This window comes from Syngnathoides biaculeatus, chromosome 18, assembly GCF_019802595.1.
Source record: "Syngnathoides biaculeatus isolate LvHL_M chromosome 18, ASM1980259v1, whole genome shotgun sequence".
Taxonomy (NCBI): Eukaryota; Metazoa; Chordata; class Actinopteri; order Syngnathiformes; family Syngnathidae; genus Syngnathoides; species Syngnathoides biaculeatus.
Window position 1 is genome coordinate 2,798,528 of NC_084657.1, and position 22,932 is coordinate 2,821,459.

A 22,932-nucleotide genomic window follows, 5' to 3' on the forward strand; every position below is an offset into this window, starting at 1 on the left:
CCCTCTCCGCAAGCAAACACGCACGCGGAGGTGCAACTTGTCTTCATTGCACTTCTGGAGTCAAGTCATGTGGAGCAACCAGAGACGACGCATGACTCCCTAGCATGGGGATCTAAACTCAGTTTGATTGGGGGCCTCTTTTTCGGTCAGTAGTATTAATTATTCATCGTTCATTGTTGGATTTCCCCCTTGGAAGGTAATACTGAGTATGATGGGGGGCGGGGAAATGGTTAATTTTAGGTTGCACATGATTAAAATATGGTTAACCGATGCAATGAACCCCCTTTCCCTTGAAAATGATTAAATATGGTAAACGCATTATAATCATGTGCAACCAATGTACGTTCAAATTAAATAAGGCCTTTTCGCAGGTATAATAAATGAAAAATAGTGTTTCCAATTGAGGGCGGCATGGTGGAGCAGCTGGAAAGCGTTGGCCTCACAGTTCTGAGGTCCCGGATTCAATCCCGGACCTGCCTGTGTGGAATTTGCATGTTCTCCCTGTGCCTGCGTGGGTTTCTTCCATGCACTCCGGTTTCCTCCCACATCCCAAAAAACATGCAACATTAATTGGACACTCTAAATTGCCCCTAGGTGTGATTGTGAGTCCGTCTGTCTCGATGTGCCCTCCGATTGGCTGGCAGGGTGTACCCCGCCTCCTGCCCGTTGAGAGCTGGGATAGGCTCCAGCACGCCCTGCCAACCTTGTGAGGACAAGCGGCTAAGAAAATGGTTGGATGGATATACAATGAAGGTATTGCGCGAAAATGTGGAGTGGGGGTAATTTACTCAACATTCCAAATTAAATCAGTTACACCCCAAACATGCCAAAGGGAAACTAAAATTGTAAAAACAAATAAAAATCCCATAGATGTGTAAGAATCATTTTAACTGTAAAAAAAAAACAGAGTGTCAAATAAAATGGGTGTAAAGCTACAGGAAAAATGAAAAGGTTACAACAAATTGAGTATGTATTTTCAATGATCCCTTTAAAACACTCATAAAAATGGTTCCAAATGCTCGACTCTACCATTTTGAATCATAACTTAAAAAAACATGAAAAATAGAATCAGCCGCAAGTTACCCTTCGGAAAGGTAAAACAGAAGGACTTAATGCACCCAAACAGGTGGACCTTGGATTTGAACACGAGTCCTCAGAACTGGGAGGCCAACACTCTACAGCTGTTCCACCGTGCCGCCGCAAATACAGTACCCGATTAAATGGTTACGTTCAAATGTTCAAAAAAAACGTTTGGGTGGAAGTAAACCACATAAACTACTATCGAACAAAACCTTCAACCGAAATCTGAAATAATTTTAAGAATCTGATTATTGCAGCAATTTTATCAGCTTGGTGGGAAAATTTAGAAAATGCACAATCTCAGTCATTCCTCCCCTTAATCAACTCTTGGACTGAGGAGAGACGGGGATCCGCCGCCCTCTACTCCTTGGGGCCCTGCTGTGACCACTTCAGGCCTGTTGGTGGCTGGGGCCCCCATGCACTCGGTGGCATTAGTGCGACGCAGTTGGTGGGGAGTTGGATGTGGGAGGAAGGGGGCTGGTTTCGGCGCCCTTTGGCTGCTGGGGATTGGGTGGCATCCCCCTAGTTGGGTCCTCCGCTGTACAGGCTTGCTGGCTTTGCCCCCCACTTGTGGTTGGAGAGGCCAGGACAACCCCACATATAACAACACGGATTATACTAACACATCAACTCACTGGTTCTTAAAGGTATTCACACTAAAAAGTATGTCATCACAAGACTCGTAATTACTGCTGCTTATGCTCAAATATCTCGACTCGCTATTGTTCTGCTATGGTTTGCACCACTATTCCCATTGTCTACTCTGTCCCTCTGTTTGTCCCCTATTACTGTTGTCTGTCTGGTTGCCTTTTGAATTAAAATCTGATTTTTTTTTTTTTTTTTTTTTATGAAGAAATTAAGCAGAGGGGCGGCAGGCACGGTGCAGCAGGTGGTAAAGCGGTGGGCTCACAGATCTGAGGTCCCGGGTTCAATCCCGGACCTGCCTGTGTGGAGTTTGCATGTTCTCCCAGTGCCTGCGTGGGTCTCCTCCAGGCACTACGGTTTCCTCCCACATTTCAAAAACATGCAACATTAATTAGACACTCTAAATTGCCCCTAGGTGTGATTGTGAGTACAACTGTTGTCTGTCTCCATGTGCCCTGTGATCGGTTGGCAACTAGTTCAGGGTATACCCCGCCTCCTGCCCATTGACAGCTGGGATAGGCTCCACCACTCCCCAGGACCCTCGTGAGGATAAGCGGCAAAGAAAATGAATGGATGAATACGCAGATGGAATATATCAAACTCCCATTGCACAGCAAAGCTGTTGAGCACATAAAGCACACAGAGCTGCCATTGTGTGACAGTCATGCAGCTGATCAGGATAGGTTAAACGAAAAAGCGAGAAGAAAAAAAAAAAGAAAATGCAACACAAATAATACCAATTAGTCAACCAAGCAGAAGTGACTGGAAGAAGGTGATGAATGTTGGTTTAAACACAAATATAACATTAAGTTTTATATTATAAGATGTGCGAAGTTCCTAAAATAAAAAAGGATTGTATTGACACACTGTCAACATCCATCCATCCATCCTTCCATCCATTCATCCATCCACTCGTCTTCTTCGAATCACAGGTGATCTGGAGTCTATCCCAGCCGGGGTACACTGTCTTGCAAACTTTAGACTTGCGAAGTATGCCTTGACTTGTGTGGGTGTATATGTAGACTGATGGATACAAATGGATTTAGCGGATGATTTCATTTTCGGGATTCTCATTCCATTCTTGCCTCCTTACTTGCTTTATCGACATTTAACATGAGCAGGTGGTTTAGCAGTAGAATTTACATTCCTTGCAGAAGCATTTAACAACCAGTTGCTAGGCTTTACACCAATACAATAGATTTGAAATAATCAAGATGTGATGATTTTTATGCAGAGCACCTCTACATACAGGGAATCAAAGGTATTTAACCAAAATGATGTCAAAATGTAAGTCAAGGATAGCAGAGCAACAATATGGCCTCCTCAACAAGATTTCTTGAGCCTGGATATTTGTGGTGGGGTGAAAGACAATTTCCATTGTCTCAATAAACTCTTTGCCCTCTGTATCCCATGCAGTTCATCCTAAAAAATTAGACCTGATTGCACATAACCTGTTGGGAAACTGCCCAAGAACTACTACAGCTTTTAAATATTGATTTAGTCGTTGACATGAGGTGCCAGTTAGGCAATGCCTCCCCCGAGTTCAGCAGTAAATTGCTGCAATTAGACTTGGTCATTTCAATTTTAAGAAATATTTTTGTTCAGTTGCGCTGCTGTGTAATTTTGAAACGACAATTTTTTTCAGTTCGGTGAATCATTTGTTTGACTGAAATCTTGTGCTGTCATAGGTACTGACTCTTCGTTCATCTCCTGAAGGAAATCAAGGATGCTCCTACACTGGAAACAAACAAAACAAAAACATGTTAACCATGAATGGAGCAACGTGACAAAAATTTGACAAACTGATTGGTAAGTTTGCCTCCATCCCTCAAAAATGATCAAAATAATATACATCAGTCTACCATGACTGATCAGCACAGCTGCCGCAGTGTTCTAAGCTCCTGGGTTCAAATCAAACCTCACCTGTGTGGACAGTGAATGTTCTCCCCGTGCCTGTGTTTTTTTCTCTGGGTACTCCACTTTCCTCCCACATCCCATTAAATCATGCGTAGTAGGTTAATTGAAGACTCTAAATTGTCCATCAACTGGGATAGGCCCCAGCACACCCGAGACCCAATGGACGGGCGTTCCCAGTCATCGACAGAACAGTATATATTAAATAAAACTTAATCCGTGACACATACTGGATGCAAACTAGAGACTTTAATGGGGACAGCCACACGATGCAATAATATCTAGTTCAAGGGCTATATAAAAAATATGATGCCACTCTAGTCAGTTTTATTTGTACTAACTGAGAGGGTATTGATTTAATGCTTCTTACTTTATTTAGCTACATGAGTGAGATTTCTATATTGTACTTTATTCGTATTATTTTGGTAGAGGAAACATTTTGGTTCTGGATATATGGAAATTTGGATTGGTACTTGTATTCAATTTCATTGAATGGTCCAGGCATACCCAATAACATGTCTGGAAAATTGCTCTACTCTCTGAGCGCGTGTTTGTGTTGACGCGTGAAGTTCTGCTCATAGGTTTTCTTTTCATTCTATAAAAATTTGAGATAAGATGATAAGAAGCGCTGCTTTGCACTTTGATCGCTTTCTTCAAAAATAAGTCTATCATGCTGTTACTCTGACCTCACACCAACTTACTAAAGGGGACAGCAAACGCTTATCAGTTGTCCACATTGGGTGTCTGTTCACATCATATGCTAACACGCACATTATATTTTATTTTATGGTAAGGAGTGTGTAGAAAAACTGATTTCCAACTAATTTCAACATCATACATATTTTGGATGATTCACCATTTCAGTGTTATCACTACAAATTCATTTCTGCTTTAAAATGAATCCACTTTAATTCCTTTACTTGCCTTTCAGAACTCAGTTTTATCCCATATTTTCCGACAAGTTGTCACATACTATTTGGATTTCAGCAACATTTTTCTTAGTCAAACAGACATGCACATATTGTCCAAATTGTGTTGAAAGTTTAGGGCATCGTCCGGTCAGACAGACAGACATTCAATTAGGAAATATCCAGATCATGCCAATATTTCATAAAAGAGCCGTTGCCAAAGTTCACAGACACTCTTATCATTTGGAGACATGGTCCAACACCAAAATCATTGCTTTCTGTGTGCCAGAGTTATTAAATAATAACCTACAGCACATACTGACATGGTTGAATCATACCCCCCAAACCGACTGCAGTTATTGGCGCGTTTTGATAAAACTGCGGAGCATGCACTTGTTTCAAAATAATTTACTACATTAAGATTAGAACAGAAACCTTGACTTGTGTCATCGGTGTAACCTGTGTTTAATTTTGCAAACAGCCACAAAAAGTGTAATACAAAAACCCTGGTTTAAAAAAAAAAAAAAAAAAAAAAAAACATGCTTCTGCAATGTCATAGTTCAAACTTATATCTTATACAAACAGATAAATCAGGGCCTCTTGTTGTGTAATCAAAATCATTTTATTTACCTTTCATTACCATGCCAGAACAAATTTGTGCTTTCTCAACTTTGCAAAATAAATAGCAAATTCATCCTTTGTCCAGTTCAGACGAAATTGAGGTGCGTGTCCGTGTCCACGCCGTAGTTGGTCTTGTGTTGCTCAAAGAGATTGCTGAGCTCATCCATGTACAACTGGTGAAGGGCGTCGAGCTCCTCGATTGTTGGCTTCTCGTTCTTCTGCACCCTGATGGGCCGTCCGACTGCGCACGGGTGACAAATTGCAACAGAGTAAATGCAAGTTCTAATATGTCAAAGATACTTTTTCATGTTGATTTCAATGATTGTGGGTTAGAGTTGGGGCTTAGTGTTACTCTAACATTAACCCTTACCCACAACGTTTAGGGTTATCCTAACCCTAAACCTCATCACCAATGTAGTGATTGGGCAAAATTTTAGGGTGGGCAGCCAAGTGCCATTCATTTGCAGACTGGATGCAGACGGATGAACATCTGCGGTTCTGGAGGGAGTCTCCAGAAGTGTACCACCCCAAAAAAAAAAAAAAGTCATTTGAGTTGTTGAATAGTTGCTCACCTCCCCAAATTGTGTGACAAGTGAATAAGCAAGAGCACAGACATTTTTGGGGTAGGTGCTTAAGCAAAAAAAAAAAAAAAGTGCACCCATAGGCAAAAATAGTCACATGGTTAAAAAAAAAATAGTACACATTATGTATTTATTACCGTTAACACAATCACTAATGCAACAATTAACTAAACCAGTGACTATTATTAATCATCTTTGTTTTTGGGATATACATAACAGAGAACAAAGTGATATTGTTTAATTTCCACTATTACTTAACCTATAACCTGTACAACACAATGAGAAAAAATATTAGCAAGGAGAGGTAAAAATAAACAATTATTGGAATGTGGTTGGACAAATGTGTACAGCCTTTTATAAACGAATTAAGCAATAACTGTCAAACTCATGTTAAATGGAGGTCACCACACATCTGCCACCATCTAAAGTGCCTCTGATTAATCCCAACTAAATTAAAGTAAGAGCATATGTGCAACATATGTGACATTGATGACAGTTTTTTTTTTTAATTTTAAAGTAATGATGAATAAAGAGCCAGGGGGGCAGGGGGGCTGCAGCAAAAAGGACACTTTTTACATCCAAGGGAGAAAGGCAGGTGCTTGGACACAACCAGGGCTCTATGTGGGCACGTACCGTCATCTTTTACGTGTGTTGTTGGAGGATGTTGATCTTTTATTAAGATTGTGAACTTTTAGAAAAAAATGTGCCTACTCTGTTTCCTTTAACATTACGCCCGTCAGTCTTGGCTCAGTGTTCCCATCAACGGTCAGATGGCATGAGTCATTATCTTATAGTGTTTTAGGTTTTTAGATTTCTTGACACAGCCTCTCAAATGGGGAAAGAGTTCCACCAATTTCAGTCTGGTCGGGGTTTAACATAATACTACTAACCAGTGTTAAGGTTGGTAACATGTCTCCTCAAGAACATAATTTCACCAACCTCCAATTGGGCTGAAATCCATCTTATCACTGGGTTATCACACCCTGAAGTGCATTCACGCTCACTGACACTACTGTAGCCCGCCTGATTTTCTGCCAGCATCAGGTTGGGAAATACATGAAATGTAGTTCAAGATATTGCCAGCCAAGTTGGATGGGCCAACGTCCAAAGCTTGTCCAGTGACCTACAGTTGGCCAAGTGTCATCCATTGCATGTGGTGTTGCCAACGGTGTGCACAGTACAGAGGTCATATCAGTCAAAGTCCATCGTCGTGCACTCACCGATAGTATGGATGGGTTTTCTGTATGGCATGAGACCAAAGGAGTATTGGAAAATCCCACGTGCATGGAAGAGCGGAAGGGAGATACCCATGATGCTTTGCAGCTTTTCTTGTATGCTTCGGAGCCAGGTTCCTCGTGAGTTTCCCACTTGATCGAACACCTCATTCTCACCAAATGAGAAGACGGGCACCAGGTGAGCACTGGAAAAAAAAAAGTTTCACAACATCCATATGCAGTATATTTACAGTGAATAAAATAAGTATTTGAACACCCTGCTATATTGCAAGTTCTCCGACTTAAAAATCATGAATGGGTCTGAAATTTTCATTGTAGGTGCATGTCCATTGTGAGAGAGATAAAACAAAAAGAAATTTTTGAACGATTTATTTGCATGATACAGCTGCAAATACTGTAAGTATTTGAACATCTGAGAAAACCAATGTTAATATTTGGTACAGTAGCCTTTGTTTGCAATTACAGAGGTCAAACGTTTCCTGTAGTCGTTCACCAGGTTTGCACACACTGCAGGAAGGATTTTGGCCCAGTCCTCCACACAGATCTTCTCTACATCAGACAGGTTTCTACGCTGTCGCTGAGAAACACGGAATTTCAGCTCCCTCCAAAGATTTTCTATTGGGTTTAGGTCTGGAGACTGGCCGGGCCACACCAGAACCTTCATATGGTTCTTACGGAGCCACTCCTTGGTTTTCCTGGCTGTGTGCTTTGGGTCATTGTCATGTTGAAAGACCCAGCCATGACCCATCGATCAATGCTCTGACTGAGGGAAAGAGATTCTTCCCCAAAATCTCACAATACATGGCCGCGGTCAATGTTACAAGTTCGAGTCTTGATGATTGTATAGGGCGGACAGGTGTCTTTATGCAGCTAACGACCTCACACAGGTGCATCTGATTCAGGATAATACATGGAGTGGGGGTGGCCTTTTAAAGGCGGACTAACAGGTCTTTGAGGGTCAGAATTCTAGCTGATGGACAGGTGTTCAAATACTTATTTGCAGCTGTATCACACAAATAAATTGCTAAAAAATCATGCATTGCAATTTCTGGATTTTTCTTTTTCTCACAGTAGACATACACCTACGATGAAAATTTCAGACCACTCCATGATTTCAGAGTGGGAGAACTTGCAATATAGCAGGGTGTTCATGTTCTTATTTTCTTCACTGTAGCACTTTAAAGCTTTTATTATTCCCAATCAATCTCAAATCACACGACAAGCTTTCCCAGGAAATTCCATGACTTGAACAATTTTAACAAGTTCACGCTCAAGCCACAAATACGTGAGATGAATAGACTGACTCAATTTTGTCCGTAATCCGCAGAGCCTAGGAAAATCAGGCCCTCTGCTCTTACCCGTGCTCCATTGCCATTTTAATGAAACCTTTCTTCTTGGCCAGCAGTACATTGTATGTACCAGGGTGGGCATCAAGGGCCTCTGGGGCTCCACCAACAGCAATTGCAACGGCATTGCCACCAGCCCTCTGCCGTAGTGGATAACTGGCACTCTCCTTATCAGATGGAATCAGACCTGCAGCGTTGCGACAGAAATGAATACCCGATATTTCAAATGAACGTATTAATTCAATGTAGTGTAACCAAAGTTCTCCAAGCGTGCATCAGTGGATCCAATTTCACTGCCCTGTATGGTGTTATGCGAAATATTTGCATATCGCACATTTGCCTGGCATACTTATTTTTTCCAGACCAAGTACATTGGATTACTCCATGATATGAAATACAGGTAATTGATCATTTAATTATGTCTTTCTATTCTTATGATGTGTGTTTTGTTTTCTGTCACGTGTTGTACAAAATGTTCTCATCCACGGTGAAAGTTTCACTCAAATATAACGCTTATTAGCATCCAACTGTATTTTTTTCTAACAATCTCGCCACGTATTTCACTTTGATGTAGTCGTTAACACGAGGCATTTCAGTTCTGTGGTGTACAAGTCTGAACACTAGGAGCACTTGTAAAAAAAAAAAAAAAAAAAAAAAAAAAAAAAGAGTAAATCGATAAGTGAAAAAAAGAACATAAACTCTGTTTGATATAGAAGTAGAAATAAGGATCCCATGTTATCTCTGTGTGTTGACGATAAAATAAATCGAGTAAATAGAAAAACACAACTGCTTGTTGAGAGTTAGTCGTACAACAAAAACTGTGAGGACAACTGATAGTTTATAAAATTATCATCTATTTCCTTTATAATCAAGGTGCACCAAGCCAGAGTGTGACGTCCCCTGCGGCTTTGTGACAGGAGAGCGGCCGAGCAGTGCGGAGCAGAGCGAATGACGAATGTCAGCGTTTGAGAAAACTCGCAGCTCGCGGGGTAGCTGTCTCATTGCTGCCTTGATTGGACTTCATTATTTTACAGCTATTGGCCAACAAAGTGTTGTCATCAATGTTTACTTCAAAGTACTGGGTCTCCCCACGTCCAGAAGTTGTATGCCAGGCTGGTAGATGGTATCGGTGTCGGGGTATCGGAGCAACTTTGGATGTCAAAGTCTTGTGTTGTCAACTGAAGCTCAACTGTAATGAAATAATGCAAACCTGCACACATTATGTAGTCTCTGAAGAATGGTGCTCGAAACCAAAGGGGCAGCATGAGCAAGTAGCAGTTGAGGCCTGGAAACAGTAGCCTGAAGCCTGTGGAATAGGTGCAAAAATTGGCGAAGGCTCCTGCCACCAGGACTCCATGGGGGTGAAAGCCCAGGACATAGTTGTATCGAGGGTCCAGTTCAGATGTCTTCAGCAACTGGGGAAACACACAGCCATATGTTACGTCTTCTTGATGTTAATTTAGTGGACATTTCTGTGGCGCTCATACGGCACGTGTGCCTTCTTTCTGTCCTCATTTGACCAGCCATTTGCTCTTTGAACCCTTTCACTGTGCAATCAACAAAATCCTCCCCACAGCTTGCTTCATACATGAAACAGAGCGCACGCACGATTTGGCTGTGGATAGTGGGATAATAATTCAGAACAACGAGCGCCCACATGAGAGAGGAGGCATTCTCAGGGTCCGTGACTGACAAGAGACCAAGAAAATGGCATTTCAAAAATGCGGCATTGAAGAAGTTGGCCACAAAACGAGTATTTTTTCATAAGCCCCTCCAAAATGTTCAACATACTGTATAAAAAAAAAAAAAAAACGTGCTGCATATATGGTAATTGTGATTGATGTGACATATTACACAGCATTGTTTTCCTCTATTGATTTATTTCCTATTTTGCAAAACTCTGGCACAGATTGGCCAAGTGTGAGGAAAAAAAAGATCTTTTTAGTCTATGTATCTACACATTTAGCTTCTATTTTACTCTGTACTGTACATTAAACATAAAAAAAAAGATGATTTCCTCGGCGTCAGGTGAAGTATTTTCTCTGATGATCTACATTGTAAAAGATGAGATAAGCTATATAATGTGTTTACGTTTCAACAACCCAAGCAGAGGAGATAGTGAGAAGCGCTGAAGTTCACTATCATCACTGAACATCTTGCCTCTTAGTTTGTGTTTGTTTGCACCTTTGTGGAAAATAATCAACTCCAGGTGAAAGGCAGATTAGTACTGTATTTCAAGGTTAAAGTGCTCACAGGGTCGCACGTGTATGATCAAGAGCCAAGGTAAGAGCTCACATCTTTACGAGCCCCCCCGCCCCCCCCCCTTTTTTTTTTTTCCATCCATTTTAATGCATAGTAATGGCGCCACATGTTTGAATATTTTCTTGTCGAGAGAAAGTTCAGAGTTGATGTGTTGGTTTGGTTCTACATTGTTTGTGTAGTACAGCAGGTGACCTCAAGCTGAGTTAATCATTACTTTGGGTTCCACTAACAGTTACTGAATTTTATAAACAACACATCAAACTACCATTCGCCGCGTAGTCTTTTTCAACATGTGACTTCAATAAAATCTTGAACATCCATACCAAGAACTTATTAGTTCTAAACATTTAATGGACCAAAGGGTTGCTATACAATTACAGGAGGTGGATCTGCATACTACTTTCACGTAATTTCTAATTAATAACTGACCACTGTTCTCTTTTATACGGAAGTCGCTATCACATTATAACGTGATATGTTTCATGTCATAATGCGATTAATTACAGACTGTTATAACGTGAAATGTTTCACGTTATTATTATCATTTTTAAAGCCACATTATAATGGTGTCCTAAATATCACATCCGCACGTTGTTTGTGACAGACAAACCTTGGGTCAGGCCGTTGAATTGTGCATTCTGTCAAAAATGACCAAACCTTAATCCTTCACAGGCGTAGTAACTGCACATAGTATTACTGCACTTCATTGCTATAGTATTATTTCAACCTGGAACTGCTGAACATTTTGCCATCTCGCATGATATTAGATGCCAAAGGGTATGTGTAAAATATGTCACTGTAGTATATTTTTTGTTTTCAGAAAATAATTAAAACCGAAAACACAAAATAAAGTACATGCAGTAAATGTCGCTTTTTCTTCCTTCCTAATATGAAGAGGAAAAACTCGCTGAACAATCTCTCCTTTTTTTTCCTCCCTAAAGAGGTTTTAGTGACGACACATCAGCTGATTAAGTTGAACCTGATCATGGTATCATTAGAAACAGTGGTTAAAAGTTTCTAATGAAATGAACTGAAAAGGACGCTCCTTATGTTTCCCACATTGCCTCTTTGTCCTAGTATTAATTCACCATAGAGTCAGATGACGTTGGAAAGAGCACATGGACGGTAGAACCGTACGAGGAGGAAGGTATAAAGCTTGGGAAAAAATTGGAAATCAATTCTAAGCTGTGGGAAATTCTTATTGACACGGTATTTTATGTTCTCTTTTCCAGGACTGGTGTCATTAAAGATCATTTTCAAAGCCAAACTTCTGACTAGGTGTTTTCCCCTTCAATGTGGACCAGGCAGCCAAGAAACATGTTTACAGATAGAAGGTTTGCTGCATTCCGTGCGTGACGAGAAGCCTGAGGGGGTGCAGGACAACCAGCCGAGCAACCAACGAGCGTTCAACAGGTGCTAGGCAAGCTCAACGTCGTCATATGGTGGAGCGACCTCCCAACTCACCCAAACTGGCTCCATGTGATCGATTTTTGTTTTTTGTTTTTTTCTTGTCCAACCACAAGGGGGATATCAACGGGACCAGTTTTGAAGACTCGGAGGACATCAAAGATGGCTGTGAGGATAGAGCTGAGCAGGATCCTTCCAGGACTACGTGAAAGTGAGGCAGAGATGGCCAGAATGTGTGCTAAACTGCAGGGGGATGAGGGTGGAGGAGAAAACTTGGGTCGAATTTGTAATACAGTATTTAATTAGCCTGCTCCTGAAACTTTTCTCACATACCTCTCACTTTTACATGAGTCAGTGATAAGTCCATCCATCCATTTTCTTTGGCACTTATCCTCACAAGGGTTGCGGGAGTGCTGGAGCCAATCCCAGGTGTCAACAGGCAGGAGGCAGGGTACACCCTGAACTGGTTGCCAGCCAATTGCTGGGCACATGGAGACAAACACTCACAATCACACCTTGGGGAAATTTAGAGCCTCCAATGAATGCATGTTTTTGAGATGTGGGAGGAAACCGGAGTGCCTGGAGAAAAGCCACACAGGCATGGGGAGAACATGCAAACTCCACACGGGGGTGGGGAGGCTGGGATTGAGGTTTTTGGGGTTTTCTCCGAACTGTGAGGCCAACGCTTTATACCTGCTCCATCATGCCGGCAAAGATACCTCTACAATTTATTTTCACATTAACATTTCAATACATATCATCAGATATTAGTTTAAATTATGGCACAGTGGACCAGTTGTAAAGCCTTGGGCTACACTCTCAGGTCCAGGTTTCAATCCTGGCCCCACCTGTGTGGAGTTTGCATGTTCTACCGGTGTCTAATTGAGTTTTCTCCAGGCACTCCGATTTCCTCCTACTTCCCAAAAACATGCAACGATAATTGACCCCTCCGTAGAAATTGCGTAAGCCGCGTCGCTGACCAATCAGAGGCCAGAGATTTGCCTAAACCACGCCCCTTGTTGTCGTCCGCCATAACCTCTGACAAAGTCCCACGGATCAGTAGAGGTTTTGTTTGCGTTTTATCACGTCTTAGGGATCCTTAACAATAGATATGGTTAAGAGGTGTAGTCACGGCCTTTGTAAAAGTCACGACAGGTATCCTGATAGGCTAGTTGGTGGAGTTCAATTTGTACCCTTTCCAAAACCGAAGACCGAGTACGGAAAATGTCTTCGATGGATCAAACTTTGTGGAAGACCGCATGATCAACTGAATCCATCAACCGGAACAGATATGTTTGCACGAAGGTAAGAGCCCTATATTTGATTTTCAATACATGTCTCATATAAATGAATTAGCAGTTCTTCGCTTGCATAACATAGCTACGTGTGAATGATTGACACACTTGATCTGTGTTGAGCGATATTTTGCAATGATCTGACTGCACAAACGTGTCTCTGTTCGGCGCTTCCGAGCTAAGCTAAACCGGACTTTGTTTGCACGAAGGTAAGCCCTATTTTTGATTTTCAATACATGTCTCATATAAATGAATTAGCAGTTCTTCGCTTGCATAACATAGCTACGTGTGAATGATTGACACACTTGATCTGTGTTGAGCGATATTTTGCGATGATCTGACTGCACAAACGTGTCTCTGTTCGGCGCTTCCGAGCTAAGCTAAACCGGACTTTGTTTGCACGAATGTATGCCCTATATTTGATTTTCAATACATGTCTCATATAAATGAATTAGCAGTTCTTCGCTTGCATAACATAGCTACGTGTGAATGATTGACACACTTGATCTGTGTTGAGCGATATTTTGCGATGATCTGACTGCACAAACGTGTCTCTGTTCGGCGCTTCCGAGCTAAGCTAAACCGGACTAGCGAGTCCTAAATGCCTTCGACGTGCACCGAGACACCAAGACTGAAGGAAGGATGTTTGAGGACACTATGAAGTAGTGATTGTCGTACTCGGTCGGGACTTGCGTAGGTTCGGCACTAATTCGAGAATAATTATTGAAGGGAGTGAGTGACGTTACACAAAGAAAACGAGAGAAACAACTCGTAAATCAAGCCTCGCCTTCTTCTTTTCCCTCATACGGCGGTTCACAAACGGCTATACAGATACACATTGTATAAATTCTGCACACAAGTGTGATAGGTAACACGCAAATAGGAAACTGTCAATGACGAATTCATCTTTGGGTTATAATATATTTATTATATTATGTGGCTTCTCGGTCTTCCTCTGACTCCGGAAAGATCTCGCGCTAATATCAATGGTTTCTCCGTTGATATGCATGGAAATACCATTGAAATACCCCTCGCTGAAATACTTGAAGCCCTCCTGTCTGCTCTTCAACGATATTTCACTATTCGGTAGGAATGCGAGTGAAAAATCAGCTGGTAAATCGGACAATTTCGCTCTCGACTTTTCTTCCTGCGACGCCATTTTGTCTCATGTTTGTCTGAGGTTGCAACAGTCGGGTGACGTGACTTCAGGAGTTGTGGTTAAGTGCCCTGTACGGAGGGGTCAATTGGACACTCTAAATTGCCCCCAGGTGTGATTGTGAGTGTGACTCCTTGTTTGTCTCTTTGTCCCCTGTGACTGGCTGGCAACCAGTTCAGGGTGTACCCCACCTCCTGCTCGTTGACGGCTGGGACAGGCTCCAGCACTCCCACGACGACGAGAACCAGTGGCTCATAAAACGGATAGATAGATGGATGGATAGTAGTTAATGTGCCAAACCATTGACTATTGCTTTTTTTCTTTTTTTAATTAAACAGTAGTGTGCGTTTGATGTCTTTATCTTGAACATTTAGCATTGTAAAATGATCATTTTCTTTCTTGTACTCCTGCAAACCTTCCCCTTGTAAATTTACACAACTCTTTCCTTTAATGCAGTTTTTTTTCTTTGAAAGTGCTATTGTTTTTCTTTGCACCTAAGGGAGACAGTACAGCGTTTTTCGGGCCAATAAAAGCCATGGATTTAGTCCACAGAATTCACTATATGAGCTCTTCAGAGTCCTCAACTGTGCTCTAAATGTTAACTGTTTAACTTGGAACATAAATTGGGCATCAAATATTAGTGAAAAAGTTGAATCAGATAAATGCAGTATTAATACGTGACCACAAGAGGGACACAACGTGATAAAAGACAAAGGACAGTTAGGACAAGGTTAACATGAGGGCATCAAAACTTTCATGATTTTAATTCCTTCTAAATTTGCTTCATGCTAAAATGTTAGGTGAATTTAACAAAAACTGTCATACTACTGTATACCATTCAATCAGACCAAATTGCCTCTCTCAGAAAGGGGAAGTGTTTTGGCCGATGGTTGCGAACATTAAATGTAAATGTTCAAAATGATAATGTGAGAAATAGTTATATACCCTGATTGACATCTGCTAATCGGATTCCATGCTAAAAAGCATTGGAGAAGAGCGAGAAGATGCAATGGCAGACTTCCTCTAGTAAGTGAAATTTGAGCTGGGAGTTAAGTGGGTGTGAAGTGTGCAGAAAACAGCCAGAACGAGACACACGATGGTGTTGGAACTGCACACAGCATTTCCGTTTTACTTGAAACTGTGATAGAGAGATACTAATCAAACCGATGTCATACTGCATCTACAATTGACACTCACCGCTGCTAACCATACGTGATACGTGTTACTAGTACCACTAGTGAAGCACGAGATGGTCATTTTATTATGTCACTAGTACTTACGCATGGGTACGAACTCTACTAGTATGCTGAATTGTCTTACTAGTGAGGACAAATAGCATACTTGGAAAATTACGCATAATTTGGGTACAAGTCACCATCAGGATCATACTAGATGATTGGAATCACGCTCAAATACGGCTGTGATGGCTAATAAGTCTTTGGGAAGTTATTGGAGGGGATTCGATCTTATTTTGGGAAAGCCGCATAATGCTAATGCGATGACATACTTCTTCGTATTAATGAGTTGAATGCAAATAATCAGCACAAAGGTGATGATGGTACTGCGCACTGAGCGACAGCGTTGCGCCTGAAAGCGTTTCAATTGCTACTGAGAGTGCGTTCATCCTGTCATCTGTGAGTGGTTTTCAAACAAAAGTTGATTTTCATTCAAGATGGGCCGTGTTTTGGTAGGGATTTAACACTCGAGAGACAAGCCTTCATATGTCACCGGATAAAGTCCGTATTTGCCAACTGATTCATGCCATTCATGTTGACATGCTCGAGGTGTGTTCAGTGAGACTTAATTTGTTGTTACAGTAATCAGTTATTTGTATCAGAATGTTTTATTTAAAACACTGTGCAATCAGTCATAATATGGAATTTATTTAGTTTTGTGATATACTGTAAGACTAGATACTTTATGCTGAGTGGTTACTGGATTCTAGTGTGGACTAAATGGGTGGCAGCGCATGGAGTATCAAAAAAAAAAAAAAGAAATATGAACTTTTACAGGTCTTTTGCGGGAGGACGGGGAGGACGCGACCTTTGTACTAGTTTGCATAGAAAATGAACTTTCCCCAAGACTGCCGAGTGACTTCGTCGACACGATTAACCTGTTGCGTAGTGCGTGGGCTTTGGCAAGTGTTTCCATGTGTGGCCGACGAGTCCGTCACTAGTTTTGGGCGCATGCTGTCGCAAAGTTATACTTTCAGCCAAAATGCACATAAATTTTCACTAACACCGAAAATACATTTCTGCGTTTGCGAGCCAGCCGTGCTGCCCTAAACCATATAAGTACTGTATTAAGCGTCAATATTTCTATTTTACAGCAATACTAAATCCCATTCGTGTGCCTCTGTATGAAAATGCAGGCTTGTGAGCAAAACATATGTCTAAATGTTTTTACTAGCATATGTCCTCTAGCGACCCACTTCTAAAGTGAAAACCCACACAGGCACGGGGAGAACATGCCAACTCCACACAGGGAGGGCCGGGATTGAACCTGGGTCCTCAGAACTGTGAGGCCAATGCTTTACCAGCTGCACCATTGTGCCGCCGGCTTTAAATCATCAAACCAATTTTAATATCACTCCGAGACAACTTAAGGGCATTGGTTCTTGAGATTTTGTAGCCTACTTAACATTCTCTGACAGATTCTACTTCAGTGATTTCTTGATTCATCAGGTTTGGGGTGTGGCTTGAAATTGAACTCACGTTTCCCATATTTGTGGTTAGTCACAGTAACATTGTGATTCAACAAGGGGGGGGGGGCAACTACCTTTTCACAGAGGGTCAGAGAGGTTTGGATTTTTGGGGGGCCTTAATAAATTGAATTGTCATTTGAAAACTGCATTTTGTATTTCCTTGTGTTGTCTCTGAGTGATGATTTGAAATCTTTGTGTGTGATAGATGTGGAAAAAAAAAAAAAAACAGGAGAGAGGAGAATACTTTTTCATGGCACTGTAGTTGATTACATTTCTTAGGCCAGGGGTGTCAAACTAATTTTAGTTTGCGGGCCACATTTATCCCAGTTAGGTATTAAGTGAGCTGGACCACAATATTTGTGACTTGAAAATCAATAAATCGCTGCTGTGTATGACCACACATTTGAACATAATTCTTTTTCAAAAATATAGCCCGTTTACCATTTACGATTGTTGGCCCCACCCCATATCGGCAACCGCGTTGGGCAGTATCCTGCGGGCCCCCTTCCTGACGATAGGCGAGGGGTGTGCAATGGACAGGCACCACATAGGGGGGCCATTCAGTCCAGGACCGCCTCTGCACAGGATAATCGGTCAGAATAAATGCAGAGGCACTGATCAGAAACTGTATCAAACGCACCTCATCCAGTCGCTGTCAAATGCAAGAAGATTGTTATCCGTTTCCTCAATTGAAATCATTGTTTTGAATCTCAATGGTTGGTCTCCCTTGTTCATGATTCTATAATTATGAATGGAGTCTCATGATGCTGTACTTATGTTTTGTTTGGTATTATTAATATGGTCTGGATTTTTTTTTTTCTTTTTTTGACATTTGGAAAGAACTCACTCCTCTCTTGTACCTTTGAGCTGGACCCGTTATGCATAATTGTTTGCCTCAGGACTGCCTGGGCCTTTGATGACTTTGAAACCTTTTCATGCAGTAAAAGACTCAACACATAACCCTCTGTGTAAACTTGACATCTACAGTGCCATGAAAATGTATTTGTCCCTCTCCTGATTTCTTTTTTTTGTTCGTTTTGTTTGTTTTTGGCATATCTATCACACAAAAAGGTTTCAAAACCATCCATCCATCCGTTTTCTTTGCCGCCCTTCTTCACGAGGGTCACGGGGAGTGTCTGGAGCCTATCCCAGTTGTCAACGGGCAGGAGGCGGGGTACACCCTGAACTGGTTGCCATAGAGATAAACAGCCGCACTCACAATCACACCTAGGGGCAATTTAGAGTGTCCAATTAATGTTGCATGTTTTTGGGATGTGTGAGGAAACTGGAGTGCCCGGAGAAAACCCACATAGGCACGGGGAGAACATGCAAACTCCATACAGGCGGGGCCGGGATTGAACCCGGGTCCTCAGAACTGTGAGGCCAATGCTTTACCAGCTGCTGCACCGTGCTGCCCAGGTCTCAAATCAACAAATCATTTTTAATATCACTCAGAGACAACCCAAGGAAATATAAAATGCAGTTTTCAAATGACAATTTGGTTTATTAGGGCACAAAAAAATCTAAACCTTCCTGACAACTACGCTGAGTAAAAGCGTTAACTCCATTTCGGTCACTACAATAGCTGCTGGATATCACGTCCATCATTTGTTGGTGTAAGCAAGGGTCTTGAAGCCGAAACGCATGATTGGGAATAATCAACTTTGAGCTTTAACTGTCACTCCACGGTGGTAAAGTCGACACATGAACTCATTGTTCAACCCCTACTATTGGTTCTGTTATTTCTGTTTAGTGTTATATTCCACCTTATGATGCAAACGCCAGATGCTCAATTTAGTGGTGGCATTAAGAGACGGAAGTCAGATAAGTCCCCACTGAAAGCCACTTCCCAAATCTTTGCTGACTTGAAATAATGGCTAACCCACTGTCTGTAGGATGAAGGGAACATTGGAAAATGGCTCCACTTGCTACTGATCAGAGATCAGATTATCTCAAGTAGAATTGACTATTGTAATGGTCTTCTGAATGGGCTACCCAAAAAAAAAAAAAAATGCATGCTGCAGCTTGGATTGTGACCAGAATAAAGTGGTCAGAGCAGATAACTAAAATTCTAAAGTAAAGATTAATCCAAATGAGCACAGCAAGATATCCCGAGCCATTTTGTTCTGAATTTCCGAGTTAAAGCATACCTGCAATACAGATACTGAGGATCATTTAATTAAAAGTCATCATCAGTTCCGTATTGCGGGTAAGCGGAAAGTAGCAGAAGCAGCACTCTACATCTCACCTTGATTGGGAAGTAATCCCGCATGTAGTCCCATATTTTGATCCCACACAAGTAAGGCACCCTGCGGCCTCCGCGAGAAGGAGTGTCATAGTCAAAGAACCACCAGACCGAATAGAGCACGCTGATCAGCCAGTACCGAGTGAAGAGCAGGTAGAAGAACAGGAATATGCACGTGGGTGCTGAGGAGAGAATGACAAAATTAGATCTTTTTGGAGGAAAGCACATAACCGAATAATTGCATCGATTGAGTTCAAGTGACATTAGATACTAGATAGATTCTGTCAACAAATTATGTGCTCCGCCCTTTAAAGGGCCAGCTTCTGTGGGGATTGGGAGATATGCTCATTATGAATGACACAGACCCACGTCATACACAGGCCATCAGAAGCAACTAATGGAGCAGCCTGAGGCAAAGCAAGCTTCCGATACACGATGTGACGTGTGCGGTTACAATCATTTGCTCGACGTCACTGTGGAGCAGACAAGTTGAGCTCACACCTGGGATTTCGGAAAATAAGCGCTACACTCACATTGTTGATAGGCTGCGTCTACGTGTAAATGCACCTGACCAAATTTCCTTACAAGAGATGCCGCCCTCCCCACGCAGAGGGGCAGGAAAAAGCACAGAAAGCGTTTCGGATTTGGACAAAAGTTGTAAAAATAATCTGCTCCAGCGTCATCGTTGCCAAGAGCATCTTATCAGGTGGTCCTCCGCCTGTGTCTCTTTGGGCAGTCAAGCAGAGTACAGTGTTCCCCTGCTGTGTCCACCGCAATAAGTGAAAATCCTCACCCCAGCAAAAACTTTTATAATTGCCTATAGATGCCAAAGCACTATGTTTGTCTCAATGAAGCTCCTCAACTCATTGCAATATAGTTCCACGGCACAAAGATGCCACTAGATAGCGGCAAAGCGTTACTTCTGTCCAAACCAGTGGCCTCAATGTCATGAACCTGTTATCTGTCTTTTTTGTGGTGTTTTTGTTTCGTTCCTTTAGTGGGTCTGGGTAGTGTCAATGGGGAGAGCCCTCAACGCACACCTGACCTCCACGAGAATCAGACGCCAGACATTTGCCTTCTTGTCACCATTTTCCTGTCGCGAGTATTTTGAACTGATTGACTTCAATCTGGTTCGTATTCAAAAGCTGTATTTACACAATATTATATTATTTAAGACTATTTTTGAAAAATAAATCTTTTCAATGAAAAAAAAAGGTCATTTCCTTCAAAACAAAATAAGGGTATATCTAAGTGACCCAAAACGTTTCAACAGTACTGTACTGTATATTTGAAATCTGAAGTCAAAGGAAAATACAGAATATTGCATAATTAAGTACAGATTTTCTGCCATTATGAAATTGAGGAATCCTTTTTTCAAGAAACATGAAACAGACATTTTAGTTGCCGGAGTGGAACAAGTAAGAGATAACTATGCTAACTCAATGAATCTTAATTTCTCATTTGGTTGCTTGGCACCAAGATGCCATAAAATGTTGCCAAATTAATACTTCCATTGCTTTGACCTGAGCACTATAAAGAGCAAATAGTTGAGTTTTCAGCAAATAAGAGAAGATAGGTTCCGCCCCAAACCCCCCCCCCCCCGCCCCTCAAAAAAAAAACCAAAAAAAAACTGCAAATAGTTGAATACGCCAATGCCAAAAGGGTTGACTGTGGCGCTTCCAATGCTTTACTCAGGCTCCCTCTCTTGGAAAGAGAGATGTAAAAGTTGACTTGAAACTTTGCTCAAGAAAGAAACCTCCGCTCATACGAACAAGTTTCACAACACATTTGATTAACATTTGACACGTGATAAAGAGTGAAACAGCATCAACTTTATATATTCAAAGCATACTATACAGTACTATTCATTCTCAATCCCTGGTGTCTCTAACGCACCCACTCAAAAATATGATTAAATGGACTCACCCAAGGCAAGGAAGGAGAAAACCCACTGCAGCACCGCCACAGTCTGCAGTCTCCTGTGGAGGGGCACGCCAATTGGGGCAAAATCAATCTTCATATTGCCCCAAGGAAAGAGCGAAAACTCGTAGGAGAGCAACTAGTGGGGAAGGAAAGGAGCCAGTGAAGAAGGTCCAAAGTCTGCCCTCGCTTTCATCACCTCCTGATTGACTGTCTTATCTCAGACACTCAATGGAGGATTTGATAAATCAATCTTACCATATCATACCACATCTGATCTTTGACCCTGGAAGCCATGAACGTCTTCGTACGGGCACTTCAAAGCGTGCAATACATTCGAGCTATGCAAAAAGCTTCTCGTGCCTTGGGTCTTTTCTGTCACCGTCTTTGTGGCACAAAGGGCAAATTCTGTAAGACTGAAAATGTCAGCGTCTGTAAAGGCGGCCCCATCTGGCTGGGAGAAGACAAAACTGCATCTCAAAATAAGAAGAGATTATAAAGTGTTTCTTTGAAAAATGCTCGACAATTCTTTTCATTCATATTGTAAGAAAAAGCATGCAATACAATGTCATAAGGTCAACGTTCACTGAAGACCCAATAACATGCGACAGAGTCAAGTAAGATGTTCAGGGAGCACGGCTGTGCAACTGGCATTGGCCTCACCGGGGTTCAAACCCTGGCCTCGTCTGTGTGGAGTTTGCACGTGTTCCCCGTCCCTGTGTGGGTTTTTCTCTGGTCACTCCGGGTTCCTCCCACATCCCAAAAACATGCATTCATTGGAGACTCTAAATTGCCCCTAGGTGTGATTGTGAATGCGACTGTTGTCCGTCTCCATGTGACCTGCGATTGCGAATGCCGGGACTCCCGCCACCCTTGTGAGGATAAGCGGCTCGGAAAATGGATGGACGATGAGCTTCTCGCGTGTCACAAAATGCAGTCGGAAAACCTTTCAAATCCATCCACCCATTTTCTTTGCCGCTTATCCTCACGAGGGCCGCGGGGAGTGCTGGAGCCTATCCCAGCTGTCAACGGGCGTGAGGCGGGGTACACCCTGAACTGGATGCCAGCCAATCGCAAGGCACATAGCGACAGACAAACAGCCGCACTCACAATCACACCTCGGGGCAATTTAGAGCGTCCGCTTAATGTTGCACGTTTTTGGGATGCGGGAGGAAACCGGAGTGCCCACCCGGAGAAAAGCCACGCAGGCATGGGCAGAACATACAAACTAAACACAGGCAGGTCTGGGATTCAACCAGAGGCCTCAGAACTTTGAGGCCAACGCTTTACCAGCTGCTACACCGTGCCGCTAAAAACCTTCAAATGAAATTCATTTGAAATATGTTTTTCTGTTATCATGTTTCGTGTCATTTGTAAATCTGTACACACATCCGTTGTATTTTTTTCCCCATACAAAAAATGTCTCGAAATTACTTGAGAATGAGAAGCATAATTGAATTCTACTCTATGCATAAATAGATCTAATAAACAACTTCACAATAATAACTACTCAGAAATAACAAAATATTTGTACTATTGAAAGTTAATATAGCTCCATAATGAATGTTATTGTTCATTTGCCTGTTTGTCCTAAAGGCTTTATGCCCTGCATG

The 22,932-nt window shown here is 41.9% G+C and overlaps 1 protein-coding gene and 1 long non-coding RNA gene across 2 annotated transcripts; one reads left to right on the plus strand and one right to left on the minus strand.

Annotated features, from left to right (window-relative positions):
* The first annotated feature begins 21 nt into the window (after positions 1 to 21).
* Positions 22 to 12,401, plus strand: LOC133491709 (uncharacterized). The gene is made up of 4 exons (XR_009792467.1): positions 22 to 145; positions 11,670 to 11,739; positions 11,825 to 12,005; positions 12,116 to 12,401. It is a non-coding gene; the product is annotated as an uncharacterized LOC133491709 (long non-coding RNA).
* On the minus strand, positions 5,042 to 21,748 carry mogat2 (monoacylglycerol O-acyltransferase 2). The gene is made up of 7 exons (XM_061803220.1): positions 21,578 to 21,748; positions 21,326 to 21,458; positions 19,403 to 19,581; positions 9,541 to 9,745; positions 8,343 to 8,517; positions 6,970 to 7,169; positions 5,042 to 5,409 (listed from the first exon to the last, which is right to left on the minus strand). The coding sequence occupies exons 1-7, from the start codon at positions 21,614 to 21,616 to the stop codon at positions 5,255 to 5,257; spliced, it is 1,086 nt and encodes a 361-aa protein (XP_061659204.1). The 5' UTR covers positions 21,617 to 21,748; the 3' UTR covers positions 5,042 to 5,254.
* Positions 21,749 to 22,932: the final 1,184 nt, after the last annotated feature.